Genomic DNA, 21,429 nt, shown 5'->3' with positions numbered 1-21,429 from the left:
TGAAGTTGATTTAAATTATGTAAACTCAAAGTTAAACAATCTTTACATGAACTTGCAACATATCATTTGGATATCAAAATATCTGTTATATTTCTTGATGTTATTCATTTTGGTAAGTACCAAAGTAAAAACAAAAAAAAATGTCATTTTTCTTTGTAATATCATAAAGATAAAACAAATGCATTTCATGACAAAAATTTCCATCTGAAACTTGCCTATTTGGTCAAATTTTTAAATTGAATACTCTTAATTAAATTAATGCAAGATCCTTAAATGATACAAAAAGATAAGGTGAACTACATTTATGAAAAAATAGGGGGCTATGAATAATAAATTTAAAAGAATATTTTTAAGTGTTTCCTGATTTAAAAAATACTTGTCACACAAATGAAATATAAGAAAATAAAGATCTGTTTATTAATCACCTGACAGGTCTACAGAAGCAATTCTCACTTTATTAAAAAAACAAAACAAAACTATAATTCAATCTCTCCTAGCCACACTCTTGATTCTCCAGACTTTTCCCATAGCCATCTCATGCTGGAGATACTAGCTAGTTATCTAAATACACGGATAAGGAACCTGTTTGCCACAGACTAATATAATACATTAGGCCTTATTCTATTTGAATAAGAACAGTTAATAAATAGACATGATAATATACTGAAACAAACATTTGTACTTTTAAAAATTCTGATGTTTTGACTATGAGAGAATACAGATTTTTTTCGTGAACAAAACAACAGAAATTTATCCCATCTAATTTGTGAAAAATGGGGTTTTCTCCCATAGCTATTAAACATGATTTTGATAAGCTGTTGAAAAATAATTAAGTAGCCATATAATAATAATAACAATAGTTAGCATGTTTATAGTTTGCAAAGTGCCTTACCTATGTCACTTTATTTGATCCTCAAAGCAACCTTGTGAAGTAGAGTCCATTGCTAAATTTTTTAATTTTAATTTTTCTTTTGCTTTTTGGTGAGGCAATTGGGGTTAAGTGACTTGCCCAGGGTCACACAGCTAGTGTCAAGTGTCTGAGGTTGGATTTGAACTATTGCTATATTTTACATGTCCATTTTACAGCTGAGGAAACTGAAGCTGACAGAGTTTTAGGTGATTTGGCTATGGTTATACAACCAGTAAGTACCTGAGACAATATTTGAGCTCTAGTCTTCCAGCCTCTAAATTTAATCCTATGCATACGCCACCTAGTGGCAAAAATCATTTATGAAAAACTGAACCCCCAAGTAAACCCATCAATCACATTAGTGTGCTATAAACATGTAAGTGACAAAGGATATAGCTGTTATTTTTATTACTTTTTATTTTATTAATTTTCATATTTATGCTAGTATTATAATAAATTCTGTTTTCGAATAAAATACAAGCTAAGAAAATCATTAATATAGCTTAGTTTATGAAAAGGGGGAGAAAAATATTTTCTTATGAAAGGGGACTAACACTACATCCATTTTGGAAATCATCAGTTTACACCGTACTCCGTATTTCAAAGATCTGTAATTTTATTAGTACTCTCTCTACTGAAGCTGATTGCAGTCCTTCTGTCTCTTATTAAATGGTCTTTCACAGTTTCTGTGGTTTAAAAAAAATCATAATTTTGTAGTCAATCTGCTGAAGAGATTCTGCAAGTTTAGTTAGCCTAGGTTGGGTAACCTATACTCAATTCACATCATATCACTGCTGAAATAACTGGAATAATGATGTAAATTTTTAAAAGAAATAATAGTAATAAAATAGGAAAAAAGTAATGTCTATTTGGAGTTATTAATCAGAGAAAGTTACTGGAAATAAAATTGGTAGTTCTGATTACATACATACAAAGAGGTTTTATTTTTTTAAAAAATCTACTATCTTTAAAATAAAAAGAAAAAATTTTGGAAAGAATATTTGTTACATATATGTTCATGTATCTTTATATGTACCAGGTAGTTATAAAGTTCTTGTATGGCTTTAAACTTTAATAACTTTAAATGTACACGATATAAAAATTAAAATTTTAGTTTTAAAGTAGTGGTTTGTTTTTTTTTTTTACCTTTGAAATAACCACCATCATTTGTAACACATTTTTCAAACCATTTTCCAACTTGTGGAAAACATTTTTCAGTTTCTACTTAGTAAAGAAATAACAATTAATGCAAAAGTCTCCAGACTTCCACCCCTGGATTAAAGACTCCCTGGGATGTGCCAGATTCAATCCTTTACTGCACCATTGCTCCCTGGGCTGGAGGAACCAATCAACAAACATTTATTAAGCGCCTGCTGCGTGCCAGGCATTGTGTTAAGCTTAAGAGGTACAAAGCCAAAAATGAAAGAAAATCCTGCCCTCGAGGAGCTTGCATTCTACCGGAGGAAACAGCATAGACACAGGAACACTGTGGTGGAATAAGGCAGATGGCCCCGGGTGATTCGCCGAAGTATTCTTCCTTGCCCCTGGTGTAATATGTAGGTGCCAGAGCCGTACGACTGGCACTTGCACCTTGAGCCCTGGGAAAATAACGGGAGTCTGTCCACTGGATCGCGGGGACTCAATTGCTGAATGCTCCTGTGCGCATGCGTACAGGGTTCGCTCCTGTCGATCACCTTAGCAACAAGTCCCCTGGACCAAACGATCTACCCGCGCTTGCGCAGCTGGAAGAAACGTTCCGCACGCACCTGGTTCTGCCACCAGGGCTGAAGAAGTCGTCAGTACCTTTTAGATCATTTCCGCTCACGTGGTGCCCCCGGACCAATGAGGGCGCAGGGACGGCAGGGTCGCGAGCCTCCGCTCTCCATGGCAACGGGCGGCTTCTAAACAGCTTTTCTTCGCGGGCCTCCCCTAGCCCCCGGACTTGTCGTGGTCGTCTTTGGCCTTCTCCCCTCGGCGTGACCGATTCCCTCCCGCCATGGTGAGTCCCAGCCTGCCCGAGCCCGCCGGGGCGGCGGGGGCTGCGCCCGGTGAGGGGCCGGGGCCGGGCTGGGGACATCATCCTGGCCCGGGCCTGGAGAGGCGGCCTCGTCAGGATCTCGTCCTGGATCTGGGCGGGCCGGGGCCCTCAATGCGCATCGAGGCCGACTCCTTCGTTTTACAGAGGGGGAAACTGAGGCACGGGGAGGGAGGAGGCCCCCAGAGCCCTGGTCAGCAAGCTCGGGCCGTCCATCCCTGATATCCCCACCCCCATGCCCGGGTCTCGTTCCTGCCTCCTCCAAGCTTGACCTGGGCCGGGACAGAGTTGTCCCATCCCCGCCCCCCCCACGTGCCTACACCCCTCCCCCCATGTGCCTACACCCCCTCCCCAAAAGCACCCAAAATGCTGCAAGCTGGTAAAGGGAAAGTTCCGGAATACACGTTTAGAGCTGTCATTCAGCGCATGATAGGCGCTTACTGTGTGCCAAGCACTTTGCTAAGGGCCAGGAATACAGAGAAAAGGCCCAAACAGCCCCTGCCCTCGAGGGACTTACCTTCCAGTGCCGAGATGACCAGTCTATAACTAGGGCCGTGCAAGATACAGAGAGAGTGAATGGAAAGGGCCCGTGCAGGAGAAGCCACTAGCTGCTGGGGGGACCAAGAAAAGCCTGGTGTGGAAGAAGTCCCTGGAAGGGGGTAAAGTCTAAGAAGGCTGGAAAGGTAGATGGGTGCCAGGGGGTGCAGAGGGTTAAATTCCAAACAGGATTTTATTTTCGGTCCTAGAGATGATAAGAAACCCCCGGAGTTCTTTGAGTGCATGTAAGACCTGAACTTTAGGAAAATACTCTGGCAGCTGTGTGAAGGATGGATTGAAGTGGGAAGAGACTGCAGGGAAAGTGGGAAAGTGAGGGGGAAATGATTAGGAAGCTGTTGGAGGGATCCAGGTAAGAAGTAGTGACAGCCTGAGCTAGTTAGTGGTGGCTGTGCAGTACAGAGAAGGGGAGCTATCCAGGAGACGCTGGGGAAAAGAAAGGACAAGATTTGGTAACTGGGTGGGAGGATGCTGTTCAGGATGCCTGGGGATAGGGAGGAGCATAGCTAAAAAGAGAAATCACAAAAATCCCCAGGGGAGAATGTTTCCAGCAGGAAAGGGTTAACAGTGCCAGGTGATGGAGAAAAGTCAAGAAGAATGAGCATTGAGAAAAGCCATTCAGGCTCAGCAGTTAAAAGGTCAGCAGTCACTTTGAAGAGAGTTTCGATTTATTCCTGAGGCTGGACACTAGGTTGGGAAGAGCTGAGAAGTGATCTCTGTGCACTTGCTTCGGCTTCCTCAGCCTCTGGCACTTTGGCTTCTGGCTACTCCTCCTCAGTCCCCTTTGCTCCCTCACCATTTGTGTCCTGCTCTCCAGATGCGGGTAAATGCCAGGGTCCTGTTCTGAGCCCTCTTTTTTCTCAAGTGATCTCATCGGTTCTCATGGTTTGCAGATATTATCTCTGCAGATGACTCCCAAATCTATACACAGTGTTCAGCCCTTGTCCCTATCCTGAGCTTCAGTCCCTCATCACCAACTACTTAATGGAAATTTCCAACTGAATATACTGTATCTTAAACTCAACATGTCCAAAACAGAACTCAATATCTTTCCTTTTAAAGCAGGGTTTCTTTATCTTTTTTTTTTTTTTTTTTGGTCATGGACCTCTTTGGCAGTCTGGGGAAGCCTCTTTACCCCATTCAGAATGCTTTTAGAAGTCTAAAATACCTGGGATACAAAGGAAACCAATTATATTGAAATACTGTTTTCAAGTTCATGGGCTTCAGCTTTGTGTTCCTTCTCTGACCATTCCCTCTTCATGATTTTTCTGTTTCTGTTGAGAATATTCTCATCCTTCTGGTCACCTAGGCTTACAACCAGGTGATAGCTTATAAGTTTGCCTCTTTTTTTTTTTTTTTGCATTTTTAATTTTACTTTTAAGTTCTGAACTTTACAGATACTGAACAAAAAAAAAGACTACTGGACATGAAACTATTATATATAATTTGCTATTTAAATTTTTTTTTTAATTTCAAAGTTTTTCTACTTGTCTGTGATTCGTTCTGGCCTCCCTTCTGTTCACTTATTTGCTTTAAAAAAAAAAGATTGGATGAATCTTTTTCCTTTCTTTTCCTTTCTTCCTTCCTTTCTTACTTTCTTCCTTCTCCTCTTTCTCCTTTAACTCTTCCTCTTTCTCCTTTTCTTCCTCTTGCCCTATCCCTAGATTACCTCTGTCTCCCAGCCCACCTCCCATTGAAAAGAAAAAGAAAAAAGAAACCCTTGGAACAAACATGCATTGTCAAGCAAAACAAATTCCCAAATTGGCCTTGTACAAAGATGTATATCTTATTCTGCATCTTGGGTCCACCACTTCTCTGTCAGGGATGGATAGCCTGCTTAACCATCAGTTCTCTGAAATTGTGGGTGGTTATTACATAGCTCATTTTGGGCTGCTAAGTGGCAAAAGGGATAGAGCACTGGCCCTGGAGTGAGGAGGACCTGAGTTCAAATCTTGCTTCAGATACTTACCAGCGGGGTGACCCTGAGCAAGTCACTTAATTCTGTTTGTCTCAGTTTCTCATATGTAAAATGAGCTGGCAAGGAAATAGCAAACTACTCCATTTGCCAAGAAAACCCCAAATAGGGTCCAGAAGAGTCAAACACGACTGAAAAATGACTAAACAACAACATTGCATAGATCAGAATTCTTAAATCTTTCAACATTGTTTTCCTTTACGATGTAGTTATTGTGTAAATAGTTGTCCTGGTTGTACTCCCACTTCATATGTGAATCAGTTCATATAAATCTTCTGAGGCTTCTCTGAAGTCATCCATTTTATCATTTCTTACAGCACGATGATATTCTATTATATTCATATATCACAGTTAGTTTAACCATTCCCCAAATGATGCATGCACCCTTGGTTTCCAGTTCTTTGTCACTACAAAAAGAGCACTATAATTTTTCAAACACATGAGTCCTTTTAGTCTTTCATTTATCTCTTTGGGGGTATAGCCTAGTAGAGTAGTATTGATGGGTAAAGGAGTATTCCCAGTTTAGTGACTTTTTGAGCATAATTCCAGAATGACCTCTTGAGTCTTCAGTCTCTTACCCCCTCACATCCGATTAGTTGGCTCTTCCTGTTGGTTCTACTTTCACAACATCTATCAATCTGTCCCCTTCTTTATAATCTGCCCTAACCATAATTTGGGTCTTTATTGCTCTCACCGGGCCTATAGCAAATCATCCAAAGACAAAATCAGAATCGTTTATGCCATCAAATAGCTTCCATTATATAAGGTGTGGGATGAGAAACATGTACAGAGAAAAATGCTTACTGTGTTCTCTAAAGTCAATGTCTTTGTATGATACCAAACTGCATAGAACGTTATGAATATCTGCTGCCTCACGCTCAAGTGCCTTACAACGTCACCTACATAGCAGAGCTAGGTACCTTGTCACTGGAGGGTATGCCCAAAATGTAAACCTCACACTTGTGCCTCTATAGAAATGAATGAAAAGCATTTATTAAACACTTAGGATATGCTGTGCCGTGCAGGATGCTTATCTTAGAGATATGAGTAAAAAGCAGAGTCCTGGCCATCAATGAACCCACTTTCTCTTTTTTTTAATTTTTATTAATTTATTTTGATTTATCAATAATCACTTCCATATGCTTTTGAGTTTAAAATTTTTCTCCCCCTTCCTCCCCACCACCCTCCCCAAGATGGCGCACAATCTTATATAGGCTATACATTTACATTCATATGAAACATATTTTCACATTAGTGATGTTGTAAGTAGAAATTAAAACCAATAGGAGGAACCATCAGAAAGAGGAAACAAAACTCAACAGAAGAGAAGAAAATAGCAATTCGGCTTCCATAGTTCTTTCTTTGGGTGTGGATAGCATTTTCCATCACAAGGCCCCTGGAGATGTCTTAGATCCTTGTATCACCAGGAAGGATTAAGTTTATCAATATTAGTCATCACACAACGTGGCTGTTATTGTGTACAACGTTCTCTTGGTTCTGCTCACTTCACTCAGCATCAGACTATACAAGTCTTTCCAGGTTTTTCTGAAGTCAGCCTGTTCATCATTTCTTATAGCACAATAGTATTCCATCCCATTCATATACCACAACTTGCTCAGCCATTCCCCAATGGATGGGCATCCTCTCAATTTCCAGTTCTTTGCCACCACAAAAAGAGCTGCTATGAATATTTTTGTACATGTGGGTCCTTTTCCCATTTGTATGATCTCTTTGGGATATAGCCCTAGAAGTGCTAATGCTGGGTCAAAGGGTATGCACATTTTTATAGCCCTTTGGGCATAGTGATGATGCAGGTTTTTTGATGATGCCAAGTGGGTGCTCACTGCCAAGAAAAGCCCTACTTTGTAGCAACAGCAACAATCTTCTTCTAATGCTATGGGGGGGGGGTGGCAATCCTGGAGGGGCATGATCTCAGTGAGAGTTGGGAACAAGCCCCTAAATGAAGTGATGTGACCTCTTGGTATGCCCGGCAGCTTTGTGAGACAAAATAGAAAGTGCGAGTCAGGGAAATGAAATCACAGGTTGAGACCAAAAACCAAATGGGATACACTCCACTAAATCCTTCTCTGACACCTCATCTGGGTGTGAAAAATGATGCAGCTGATCACCAGGGCCATAGCAGCAGAGCATGAGCTTTGGCACAAAGATGCTTGACGTGTGTGTGTGTGTGTCTGTGTGTGTGTGTTATGGACCTCACTAAATTATAAACTCCTTGAGAACAGGGACCGTGTTTTACCTTTCTGTGTATCCGCAGAAATTAGCACAGTGCCTGGCGCATAGTAGGAGCTTAATAAATGTTTATTCATTGACTGATTTTGACAGTCTGGTGAAACCCAAGGACCCATTTTTATTTATTTATTTTTTTTGGTGAGGCAATGGGGTGAAGTGACCTGCCCAAGGTCACACAGCTAGTAAGTGTCAAGTGTCTTAAGGCCAGATTTGAACTCGGGTCTCGGGTGGGAATGCTGAGGAGTATATATAGCATGGTCTGCTCTTTGTCAGTTTTTGCTTACTCACCAATCAAAAGCACTCAGCCCCGGGGTGAGGGTTCCTAAAAGCTAGGGCTCCCTTATTGATATTACTATAATGTTCCAAAGTCAGGACTTCAGTAATGCCTACTTTATAAAACTAAAATTTGTCTATTTATATACATTAAAGTAATATACTTTCAATCAGTCAGTAAGCATTTGTGTACCTACTAGGTGCCAGACATTGTGTCAGACACTAGTGATACAAAATTGAGACGTGTTTACAGAGATGTACGAAATAAACGTGCTGATTTTGGTGGGGACTCCGCAAAGACTTCTAGAAGGAAGTTGCCCTTGAGCTGAGTGAGCCTTGAAGGGAATTGGTGGTTCCAAGAAACAGAAGTCAGGAAGGAGAGCATTTCAGACGTTGGAGAACAGACTATACAAAGATGAAGAGAAATTGAAGATGCGTATGGGAGCAGCTGGCAGGCCACTGTGACTGTGTGTAGAGTACAGGAGGGTAAGCGGTGTGTAATCAGCCTGGAAAGATAGGCAGAGGCAGATTGTGAAGGACTTTAAATGCCAAATAGAGATGTTTGGGGGTTTTCCCTCTAGTTCATCCAGAAAGGAATAGACTCCATACGAAGCATCTTGAGCAGAGGTTTAAATCTGTGCTTTAGAAACATCATTTTTGTAGGTAAGTAGAGGATGGACTGAAGAGATAAGAGACAGTACACAAGGAGAAAAATGACCAAGCCAGTACATTCTGCCTGTTGAGAAGTGGTGAGGACCTGAAGGAGTGTCATGGTGATACGAATGAATACAGAAGGGGATAGAAACGAGAGACTACAGTGCATGTGTCTTGGAGCCGTACGACACCTGAAAAATATTGATATTAAGAAGATGAGTCTTTGTTTCAGAGAGGAATTTTGGCGTCATTATTTTCTTTACATATTTTTGTAAACACTGAGCTATCATTGCATATTTGTCATAAATTTTGTTCGTGGGGTCTACTTTTTAAAACTTTCTTCTGTGTTTATCTTACGTCTTATTTAGGTTTTTGTCTAACAAAACCTGTTAGACAAAACAAGTCTGTCTGCAGTAAGTAAATTCTTTGTGAGATTTTAAAAAGTGACTGTATTTGCCAGATGAAAGACATTGAACTACCTTCCATCTCTTGCTTTATTTGGGTACACATTGTAGGACCTGGTTGTTCTTTGAAAGTTTTAAAAAAAAAAAATAACCCTATGGAATCCTTCAGGACTAGATTTAGGGTTTGGGGAGGTGGAGGTGAAGTCATATTGACAGCTTGTCTTATTTTTTTTCCCATCCATTGAAGTATTTGTTGTCATTTTCCTGTTGCATCAGTTTTTATTATTTTATATCTTTGCAAATAGTCATCCATTTAATTTCTCTAACTTGCTGGCATATAGCTGTGCAACATGTTCTCCACTAATCCTTTTTTTTTTTTTAGTGCTTGAGAACTCTGCTTTTTAATTTTTTATCTTATGACTTGTGTTTTCTCTCTCCTCTTTTGATTGTTTACTAATAGTTTGCTGATTTAATTGGTCTTTTAGAAAAAAAGCTCTTGGGGCGGCTAGATGGCACAGTGGATAGTGTTCCAGCCCTGGAGTCGGGAGGACTTGGGTTCAAATACGACCTCAGACCAAACACTTGACACTTACTAACTGTGTGACCCTGGGCAAGTCACTTAACCTCAATTGCCTCACAAAAAAAAAATGTGTATGTGTGTGTGTGTGTGTGTGTGTGTATATATATATATATATAAATTTAACTGTCACTTTATTTTCTGTTTATTTATGCTCTTTTTTTTTAATCCCATTTACTACTTTGCTTTGAATTACTCTTTATTCCTTTTATAGTGTCTTTAGGTTCCAACTTAATTCATTTAGTCCTGATTTCCCCTCTTATAACTAGGCTTGAAATGCTGAAATTTGCCTCAGAACGACTTTGACTGCATTCCATCGCTTTTGGTTTATAGTATTATTTTTATTATCTTTTAATTATTATTATAGTTTCCTGATTTAACTCAATTATTGTTTTAATGTTTTTTAGGGTTTTTTATCTTTACACATTAAAAAATAATTTTATTACATTGTGGTTTGAAAGTAGAATACATATTATTATACCTTTTGGTTTGTCATGACTTAGTATGGGATTAGTTTTGATTTGAGCTCGAAGTGCTCTTGGAAAGAATGTGCATTCCCTGCATCTCGCATTTATTCTCAAAGAGTTTATGCTCTGAGGGAAACAACAGGTACATAGGGACAAGGGAGTTTCTAAGAAGAGCACACAGGGTCTAATGGGAAAAAAGGAGTTCAAAGGTCACATTACAAAATAAGGAAGAGTAAGAGAAGGGAAGCAGAAGGATGGGAATGACTTGGATGAATATGGGAGAGCAGAGAGTAGTGTGGGAAGGGAGGGAAAGGAGTCTTTGTCTAGTCATCCTGTACCTCAGAAGCACAGCTATGCTGAGTGGAGCCACAGGGCAGCAGAAGGTCACAACCTTCACTATAGCCCAGGGTCCTGTTAGATTCTCAATCCTTAAGAGAGAAGGGAGGGTGGAGATGAGGGGACAGGCTTGTACATCTGTGACAGAGGATTGTCTAGTCCTGGTGATCAAGGTGGTCCTGGGTTTGGGCTGGTTGTAGAGAGAAGACTGATGCATGTTTGAGATACTCATTCAGCCAGATCAGCTCAGCTCAGCTCCCTTGATATAGATTATCTTTCCTAGGGTGTAGAGGCGATGGGGGCAGGAAGAAGGTTACAGGTATGTGACTTTTGTTCCCTGCTTGTTGAGTCAGCAGTATAAATATCTGTGAAGCCTTTATAGTTATTCTACATTGGTCATATTTTTTTATAATGCCCATTTCTTATATTACTGTTAACCTTTTGTGAATTTCACTATCAAAGCTTTGGTACATGCAAGTAAAAAATTGTACAATATTTATTAATTTAGTGTGTTATCATTATATTATACTCTTGTTTCTCTCTTTTATGTTTTATAGTTTAAATTCACTTTTTTCTGATGTCATTATTGCCACTCCTGCTTTTAAACTACCACTCGCATGATCTGTTTCAGAGTATGCTCTTCGTCTTAATCTGTAACAAAAGCTAACTTTGTAGAGCACTTTAAGATTTACAAACTTCTTTCCATGCATTATCTCATGAGATTCTCACAATAACCCTATGAGGCTGATACTACAGGTATTATTATCCACTTCACAGATGAGGAAATTGAAAAGTGAAGTGACTAGCCCATGATTACCCAGCTTGTAAATTGAGAAGGTAGAATTCCAATCCATATTTCTCTGAATTTGAAGTACACAACTCATTCCAGTATACCATACTTGTGCCGTACTATTTTTTAAAATATTTTTTGCATTGTGAGTTTTCTGTAAAGCAGTTCTGCAATGGAAATCTGTAACCCAGGTGCATTATCAGAATCCTATACTTAATGGAATTTATAATCAATTTCAGAAGTAATAAATAACTTTACTTTTCTCTTTTCCAGGCAGAATTGGGTCTAAATGATCACCATCAAAATGAAATTATCAACTACATGCGTTTTGCTCGTTCAAAAAGAGGTTTGAGACTCAAGACTGTTGATTCCTGCTTCCAGGATGTCAAGGAGAGCAGGTACCAGAGAAAATAAGGAAATAATTTTAAACCCAAGAAGAGCCCGGGACCTTTGTATTGGCCAATGGGAGGGTATTGCTTCTGCCACCATATTGCAGTGTTTCCAGGAATATTATTAGTGAGGGCCTGAATTGTTTAGAGCACTGTGCTAGGAAATAATAGTCAAGAGTTGATGTGTTCATGAGACATAGGAAACCATAAAATCAACATAGACATTTACATAGCAGGAGATGAGAATTATTATTGTGGCTGGACAAATTCATGGAGGGTCTTAAAGCCCATGACAAGTTAGTATTTGTTAATGGGAGCCAATGAAAACATGAGTGAGACTAAGGAATAGAGTGGAATGAAAGTACCATTAACACCCATTTATCCAGAGGTCAGATTTCTGAAAACCTCAGCACTTGGTGGGTTCAGGTGTATGTGCATGGCCGTACCAGCTATTGCAGTGATCAACAGCTGTCACAAAGTTGTCCCATAAAAGAGTCCCTCTGCTAAAACCTTGTTGGTTCTCTTTTTTTAAAAAACCGTATTAATGCATTTTGGTTTGGTTTGGTTTTAAACCCCAGATGTTTTCCAGTAATCACCCTCACAGTAGCCTCCTTTATAAAAAACAAAACAAAATCAGGAAAAACTATCAGATTAACTCTTGTTTAACACACAATTTCAACAACTTAGGCTGCCTTATTTCTTGTCACACAACATATCAAAGGAAGAAATTATACGGTAGGCATGGGGTGAGGGGAGACTGTTAGAGGCAAGTACCATGACAGCCTACAATGGGAAGTCTGTCGTTGAGTCATTTTTCAGTCATGGATGCTCTTCGTGACCCCATTTGGGATTTTCTTGGCAAAAATACTAGAGTGGTTTGCCTTTTTTTTTCTCCAGCCCATTTTACAGATGAGAAACTGAGGCAAAAGGGTGAAGTGACTTGCCCAGAGTCACACAGCTTATAAGCAATAGGAAAACCAAGAATGGAGCACAGAATTAGCAAAGCACAGCAATCTGTTGTCTTGAGTAGGACAAAGTGGCCCTTCACAGCACAGTAGTCCCTACTAACATCACTAATTAATCAGTCGACCAGCTCTATTAAGTGCCTGCTGTACTTCTGGCACTTTGGGGCACTGAGGTTAGGGATGGAGACTGGGCCTGTGATTTCATGGCACAGAGAAGTCCTTGGTGAGGAAACTCTCCACCAGTGCAGTCCTCAACCCGAAGTACTCAAGAAATCATTAAAGGATGTTCAACCAGCTCTCTTAAGAGGTTTCTGTCAAGAGTAGTTAAAATTAAAATGGTGAGGTCCTTAAAGGGATAAGACTCTATCATTTAGGAAATTCACATAAGGGAAATAGCTGGTTTCTCCTGGATAAGTAAGTCATTCTGTATAGTCCAGTCAAGGTGGTGATGCATTGGTGGATAACCTGAATTATGACAGTATGATGATACCCTGATGCAACTTAGTTTTTACTGAATAACCTTTTTCAGAATCAGTTCAGTGACAAGATAATGGGGGTCCCTAAATCCTGAAAAAGTCACGAGAATGATTGCTGTTAGTGCCAACAGCAGCTAACGTTTATGGAATGCTTTGGTGAGTGAGAGGGGGAAGGGAGTCCACTCTAACTAGTGAAAAGATGGCCTGAGAGAAGAGGAAGAGCATCACTTTAGGGATTTTTTTTTTTCCATGTCTGGTTTGTATTTTCTGAAGGGTAGGAAGGATGATGCTCAGAGGCTTTCTGGAGGATCTCCCCTAGGCTCTCAACTCTTTTCCAAGACTGTTAGACATTACAGGAGAGTTGAGTGTGAGAACTGATTCTGATCTCCCAGAGGAGGCCTTTTTGTTTGAAGGGGCAGAGGAGAGAGTTGTGGTTTTAACTGGATAGATTTTGTTGCTGGAGTTCAAAATGGGTTCCTTTTCTGTCTTTGGGCCTTTAGACTATTAAGAGGAGAGTTGAACTTTTTTTATACATACACACATAGCAAAACTTAAGTAGGTTTATACTCTTGTTTATTTATTTAGAAAGAGAAAACAGCAAAAAAGAACTGCTGAACCACTCAGGTTGAGTGTTAAAATATATAAAAATCAGACTCATTTAAGAGAGAATTGAACTTTTTTTCAGCTGAAAAGCTCAACTAAAGAAAAGAAGTGATAGGTTTTAAAGTATATCTAAGGGGCTCAGATTCTTAAGAGTTTAACCAAAAGCTCAGATTCCGTAAGAACCTAGCCAATAGCGCACCAATGTTCAGATTTCTTGAGAGTCTGGCCAGTGTGGTGGCTCTTTAATAAATCTTGTCTCTGGCTGAAAGAAGGCTTGGGTAGAATTCATTTGGGCAAGACCCTCGTGTCATGATTTTGGGGTCCCAGCACCCCTAAACCTCTAGACCTCATCATGTGGTTCCCTGGCCGGGAAGAACTGCGTAATCCCAATCTCTTCTCCAGCCAAGACTGGAAGGTTTGTCTCCTCCCAGGACCTAGCCATCAACTTCCAGATGATTGCTCAGGCTACCAACCTCCAACTCAGTCCAAGGTTTTCTCGCCCACTGAACTCGAAGTCTGACCCCTTAAACAGGACCCAGAGAGGCAGGGGCAGCTCTACGCCCCTTGCCAGCAGGAAGCAGTTTCAGAAGCTGAAACCTTCGCCACTTACCCCAAAAGAATTTGGGTCCCATTTGTTTGAGGGGGAGATGATGGGGTTGGGATCTGGACCCCAGAAAGGAAAAGCCCTGGACTTTCTCACATGGCCAAATCTCTGGATTTTGCCGGAACCTATAATCCCATCCACTGGCCTTTCATTGCCTATGCCCTATCTCCCAATTCTGTTACCCCTGGCCACTTCCCACTCCTAATCCTATCTAGACTCCATTCTCCCTTGGATCCCTAGGTCCCTCCCACAGCCCTTCTGTATATGAGGTCCATCTTGTCTCCATTAAGGTACTCAGATTCCCAAGAGTCTAGCCAAAAGCTCAGATTCCTTAAGAACCTAGCCATTAGCTCATAAATGTTCAGATTCCTTAAGAGTCTGGCCAATATGGTGGACCTTTAATAAACCTTGTCCCTGGCTGAAAAAAAAAAATGAAGTATGCCTAAGGATGCAGAGATACTGTATTATTTATGTACATATATTAAAGAATCACTCTAATCACTGATGGGATGGACTGATCCACCTTCAACTTTCTTTTGGTGTTTTTCTAAGTGGACAGAGCCCAGCCCTGGAAGCAGGGAAGGCTGGGTTCAAGGCCCAGCCATGACCCTTAGTAGTCTAGAGGCCATAGATGAATTGAGAGTGGGGACAATTTTTGCCTTTGTGTTCCCAGTGCTTAGCACAGGGCCTGATACAGGAGGTGATTGGTAAATGCTGGTTGACTGCACTGATAATACTTGCACTACTCTCCTCTCAGTGTTTTTGGGAGGAAATCTCAAAGTGCTGCTGAAATATGAGTTGTTATTATTTAGAAAATTGTTTATAAGGTGTTTCAAATGATAATCTACTCTTTTTGAAAAAAGTATTTGTTAAGCACCTTTCCATATGCCAAGTACTGTGATAAATGACATGAGGCGAAGACTTGTTATTTTCAGTTCAATTTTGTCGATCATTTTGGTGATTTTATTTAAAAGTAGTTTTTTGTCTTTTTCTTTTCTTTTCTTTTCCTTTCTAAATGTAGGCTGGTAGACGAGACCTTCACCGCGGATGAAGTAACCCATGTTCTGAATGAATTGCAGGGTGTGGTTCACAGTGAAGTAGAGTCTGAGCTCATCAACACTTCCTGTACCAACGTGCTGCTTCTCCGGCAGCTGTTTTCACAGGCGGAGAAGTGGTACCTTAAGCTCCAGACGGACATCTCAGAGCTGGAAAATCGGTAAGATCACTTACGCCTGTGATTGTAAGCATAGCAGGCTATAGTGTTTCCCTAAGGAAGGTGTGTTATTGCAGATCAGATTTTCTTTTAGTGTGTGAAGAAACTAGGGCAAGGGGGAAAATATTTGCATAAGTGCTAGATTATGCTAATCTCTTAAATTGTGAGAATTAGTGTTATCTGTGTTCTACACAAAAGTCATCTGAAAGGTAAAGGTCATTAAATATTTGAAAACTTTTTCTAAAGATAACATCTTTTGAAAGATGTAAAAGATGACATCTATTTCAGAGGTTCTTTTTTCTAATGAGTAGCATTAGGAATCTGTCAATTTGTCCTTAAACAGAAAGTGACACATAAGTAGTTTTTGATCATCTGAAAACTCCTAGCAGTACATAGTGCAGTTATATGGAAATATCAGTCTTCTTGATCTCTTTGAATGATATTAGTGATCTTTTTGGGATCTCAGGTAAAATAAATGCTTTGACTAAATTTAATCATTATATGACATTAAGTATAAAGATTTATACTTAATAAATCAGTCTACTTAGTGTTGAGAGATACAGGACAGGGACTGAGACAAAAAACTTTAGAATAGTTGGAAATGCCTCTAAGAAACTGACTGGAGTGGAGGAGATAGAGAGAGAGAATTTGCCTCAACTCAAAACTTATTATCCACCAAGTATATCATCTGGGCACAAATAATCTAGAGTTAAACTGTAGTAATTCTCCATTAATGTCACATGGATTCCTGATAAATTATTATATCTTCCCAGTCCTTCACTAGCATTTATTTAGACAACTAAGTGGCACAGTGAATAGAGGTCAGAAATAGAGATCTGATTCAGGTCAGAAAGGTGAGGTCAGAAAGACCTGAGTTCAAATCTGGCCTCAGACACTAGCTATGTGACCCTGGACAAGTCACTTAACCTCTGTCTGTCTCAAGTGTTCTGTGGAATTGAGTAAACCACACTGACTCCATCTTGTGACTCAATTCTGGAGCTAGCTCAGTTCCCTTTCTTTTTAATTATGGGTCTAGTCCAATATTTGTCTTGTGAGAAAACTTTTATTTCAATTGTGGGAATTGGGAGGAAACTGTACTGCATTGTTGGAACCTAGCCCTGCATGGCTGGGAAGCCGGACCGCTTCTCTCTGCCGCTTAAAGACCTTTTACCAAGGACCTCGGTCATGCTGACCAGAGACCTGGTCAGATCCAGACTGATGCAAGGAGTTTTCTCACAATTGTATATCCCAAGCAACCCACATGTCTCACCTGAAAACTGGCCCCGGACTAAATCAGTTATTGTTTCCGTGTTGCTTTGATTGAATACAGACGCCTGAGGGGAGTGGGATGCCTGTTCTCTGATTTCAGGAAATCACCCCTCTCAACTCAAAGAGCCACTAATCATTCCTCCAATTAGAAATCAGGTTACCTCCTCTTGTATACCAGAATTAATTGGAATTATTTGATAGTTTTGAATTGATAGAAATCTGGGCTGACTGCGGAGTCCAGTGACCCACTGACCATTCATTGTGCCTGTTTTGTTAGTAAATCACATAGCTTGGATCGTCTCCTCAGTTATTATTACTTATCTACCACAGTCCTTATCTGTAAAATAGGGATAATAATAGCACCTCAGTTGGAGGCAGCTGGGTGGCGCAGTGGATGGAGTCCTGGGCCTGGAGTCAGGAAGACCTGAATTCAGATCTGGCCTGGGACCCTTACTAGCTGTGTGACCCTGGACAAGTCACTTCACCCGGTTTGCCTCAGTTTCCTCATCTGTAAAATGATCTGGAGAAGGAAATGGCAAACCACTCCAGGATCTTTGCTGAGAAAACCCTAAATGGGGTCACAGAGAGTTTGAAACAACTGAGCAGCAACAACAAAAATAGCCCCTTCCTCCCAGGGTGGTTGTGAGGACCAAACTAGGTAATAATATCCATAAAGCGCTGTGTAAATGCTAGCGCTTACTGTTTCTGTATCTGTTAATAAGAGGCAGCATGGAGCAGCACAGAGAGGTCTGGCCTTGAAGCCAGGAGGACCTGGGCTTGGGTCCTGCCTTTGGCGCGTACGGAAATGTGAGCCGTGTGTGGCTTACTTAGCTCTCAGTGTCTAGACTGTAAGTTAGAGGGACGTAGATCTAACCGTGTGGGTGAAGGGGAGTTTCCTCCCCTATAGGAATAGTGCCAGGCCCAGCTCCCCAACCCTTCTCTTTGTTTACATAAAATCATGGGGCATGAAAAAATCTGTGTGGCAGCATTTTGTTCATCCTGCTCTACTCCAGGAGTAAGTGAGGTGAACAAAGAGATGGGGAGACTTGGCTAGGCCCCAGGCCACTCTTTATGTCACTGCATTGTCATGAGGCCATGGTGTCAGCCAGTCTCTTTACATCAGTTTTGTTGTTGTAAATAGAAACTTTGAAGAAATTGTCTTTTATACTCTTGTGTATTATAGGATTTGTATGTTTCTTAAATGGATAGACATGTTAAAGCAATTGTTTTCTTGTCAGTATAAGCATTTTTGTTTATTTCTTCAAGAGAATTATTAGAACAAGTTGCAGAATTTGAAAAAGCAGAATTTACCACTTCAAATAAAAAGGTAAAGTTTGATTATTCAGAATCCCAATATTAGTACTCAGTCCTACCCTCCTCCCCATCCCCCAATCCGTGCTTCCTTTCTTCCCTGTCCTGTTTCTGCTCCTAACCCTTAGATAATCTATGAGTATGTTCAAGTGTGATAATTATAAACTTTATATTTTTGATGTGGGATTATTTGATTATAGTTTGTAATTATATTATATTTATAATTATTATATTTATAACATATTATTTTTATTTTATATTATTTTATTTATAGTTCATATTTATTATATTATATTTATAATAATAGAACTCTAATATGGAGACACTCAGGCTAATGACCATAGAAGCATAGAGGCAAAACAGACAGTTTGCTTTGTTAACTCTGTGTCAGACAGAGCTTGCAGCTTTGTGACTGCACGAACTCTTGATCTATTTGCACTGGCCTTAGAGTTAACATCAGACCCTCCTATAGTTTGTGCTCCTCGTAAAGATGCTCCTCCTACCTGAGCATCGATGAGGGACCCTGAGAACTTTTCTGCCCCAGTCGATTAGGAATATTAGGGGTCTGATTAGGAATATCCCCTCCTGCATCTGGCACCAATAACCTGTTCTCTCCTGCCCCCTGAATCTGGTTACTTGCTTGTGGGGCACTACATAACAAAAAAGCTCATGATTGCATCATTTCCCTGAGTACCAATTGTCTAGAAAATCTCAAACCCAGGTGTCTGCTTTAACTAATCAAGCCTTGAAAGGCCAAATAAAGCCTCAAGCCCCCTCTGCCACAGTGAACCCTGAAGTCTAAGCTAGAAAGCTAGAGAAGAGCTCAAAAGCTGCCTTTGGAATCTTTTCTATGAAGTAAGAAAGCTTTAGAGGTCACTGTGGAGGAACATGCACATGTCACAGGTCATAAAGCCAACCGAAGAGGGGAGGGAAACCTGGGGTCTGCTCTGGCCAGGGCTTCCTCACCCAGCGGCCCTTCCTTTTCTAAGAAGGGTCCTTTCTCTCTCGGCCTTTTTCAGCTGGCTAAGAGATCAGATCTTGAAAAACAGCATGACATAATGGAAAGACTGCAGATCTTTGGGGTGAGGTTTGGGTTTGAATTCTGCCTCCAGTATCTCCCGTTTGCATGGCGGTGGGAGTTGAGAGGATGCTTATATTACAGTGCCACTTCACAGGGTTCTTGTAAGGAAGCCATTATGGAAAGTGATGATTATTACCAAGAGCTTGAAATTGGCATTTTTATCATTTATTTTATGAAATACTTTAATAATTACCTCATTGTTTTACAGAAGCACACATAGCTTCTGACATTTCTAACTAAACTCTACTCTTGAAATACGTATAATTTTTCAGTGACCTCTAAAACCTTCTGTTTTTTTTGTGATGTTTTCAAGAAAGGTTTAATTTTTCCTTCAAGATTTATTCAATTTAGCCTTCAGAGAATCTCCTAATTTTATTTTTCTCAGGCCTCTTTCAGTATGCTATAATTTTTTTTTTTTTGCAAGGCAGTTGGGGTTAAATGACTTCCCTGGGGTTAAGTGACTTGCCCAGGGTCACACAGCTAGGATATGCTATAATTTTAAAATAACATGTGGAAGATCAACTGGGAGACTTTTCTGAGTTAGTATCAGGACATCCTTGGTAAGGAAAAGGAAATGTCATTGACAAAATAGATTGTGTCAGTTAACTGGAAAATCAGGCTAAACAAAATACTTTTTCCCTTGTCATATAATGGAAATATTACTGTACACTGAAGAAAATTAAATTGTAAAGTGCAGGATAAGTAATTTCTCAAAGTTCTTTTGGAAATTTCTTTAGTCATTGAATTGTATAGATTAATAATGCTGTTTGTCACAAGAGGCAGTGCTAAAGGCCACAGGCCCTGGCCCCAGCTCTGCTGATCTCTGGGTGACCTGGAGCATCCTCGAAGAGCTGCAGACAAGATGACTGAGGCCTCATGAGGGGAAAAGACCTGCCCAAGGTCACGCAGTGCCCACTGCACTGAGCTGCTTCTTCAGGGGGCTGCTGCTGCTATGAGCAAATGTGTTTTTATGTATACATACATACACATATACATACATACATACCCACGTATATATGTATTATGTATCTATATATTAAAATTATAAATAGTAAAACTAAAAGTTAAGGGTATATCCTGTTTATATGAGAGCACTTTGTAAACAATAAAACTATAAAAATGAATGGGTGTTATAGATTTGGATAATTGATTTTTTTCTTTATCTGAAGAGCAACTAATATGGAAAATGAGGTCTTTACTATAGCCTTCCTCAAGAATAAGGGGTAACACAATGTCAGTTAACAAATGTTCGTTAAATGCTTATTAAATTCCACAGGCAGTTATTGGTGATGTCTTCACATCACGTACCACAAATCTCAAAGCATTATATAAATATTAGCTATTGTTTTTATGACCTATAACGTATGAAGGGTCGCTTAATTTTAGAGATCATAAAAATTTTATTCTATTCCATTTTCATTTTTTAAATTTAATTTTTAGTCTAAATCAGAGAACATGAAGCCATCAAGACTTGTTCCACTTAATGAAGGTGGAACGTCAGAGCTCCTAAACAAGGTAAGTTTACCATCATTTTATAGTGGGTTTTAAATCAGCTAATTCTAGTCTTGGTGCTCAAGTCATTCCTTGGCAGCTAGACCAGGCCGTAGAGTAGATGATTTACATGTTGGGTTCACTGGGCATATTGAATCCTTGTGATCCTAATGTACCAAATCGTATCCCAGTGTCCCAGAAGAGGGAAGTACCTGACAAGACCAGCAGGTGAGCTAAGTGCTTTAGTGAATCTGTTTTTAGTAAAATGATTTCTCGTTGGGATTGGAGACACGTATTCATCTACATTTGAACATTCTGTCTTTTCACTGTGATTACGAGGTTGTTCTTTTTCAGTTCTCTAAGGTATTTCACAAGTTTTTGTTTGTCATGTCATTCAGTCAGCACATATTTGCTGAGTATCTTGTGTGTTCCTAGTATTATATGTAAATACAATTGGCTCCTAAGGTATTAACAGTGTAGCTGGGGAGGTGGAACCCAATAAGAACAGACCAATTAGGTCTGTGAGTGCTGACCATTTGGTTCCTGACAACACATGTGCGGGAAATGTTTAGGGAAGGCAGCAATTCATGAGGCCTTAGAGTACAGAGGAGGGAGGATCGGAGCTGGGCTTTCTTCACAGGATGAATAATATTTGGACAGCCCAAGGAGGGCAGTCCAGGCAGAAGAAACAGCATGAGCAGAGGCCTGGGGGTGGAATGTTCTGGAGTTCACTGAGTGTGCTCCCTTGACTGGTTATATTCTGGGGAGGTGTAGAAAATACAATTATGGAGGGTCTTGAAG

The 21,429-nt window shown here is 40.1% G+C and overlaps 1 protein-coding gene across 1 annotated transcript in view; it reads left to right on the top strand.

Annotated features, from left to right (window-relative positions):
- The first annotated feature begins 2,768 nt into the window (after positions 1-2,768).
- Positions 2,769-21,429, top strand: part of LZTFL1 (leucine zipper transcription factor like 1) — a 32,405-nt gene continuing 13,744 nt past the window's right edge. Inside the window, exons 1-5 of the mRNA XM_027872311.1 lie at positions 2,769-2,909; positions 11,500-11,624; positions 15,285-15,479; positions 18,012-18,072; positions 20,578-20,652. Coding sequence (XP_027728112.1) covers positions 2,907-2,909; positions 11,500-11,624; positions 15,285-15,479; positions 18,012-18,072; positions 20,578-20,652 — 459 coding nt within the window. The 5' untranslated portion in view covers positions 2,769-2,906. The remainder of the gene's footprint in view (positions 2,910-11,499; positions 11,625-15,284; positions 15,480-18,011; positions 18,073-20,577; positions 20,653-21,429) is intronic.

The sequence above is a fragment of the Vombatus ursinus genome, unplaced genomic scaffold (genome assembly GCF_900497805.2).
Source record: "Vombatus ursinus unplaced genomic scaffold, bare-nosed wombat genome assembly UNPS02014799.1, whole genome shotgun sequence".
Classification (NCBI taxonomy): domain Eukaryota; kingdom Metazoa; phylum Chordata; class Mammalia; order Diprotodontia; family Vombatidae; genus Vombatus; species Vombatus ursinus.
The sequence above is the reverse complement of the archived record's forward strand: the minus strand, read 5'-3'. Positions and strand labels throughout refer to the sequence as shown.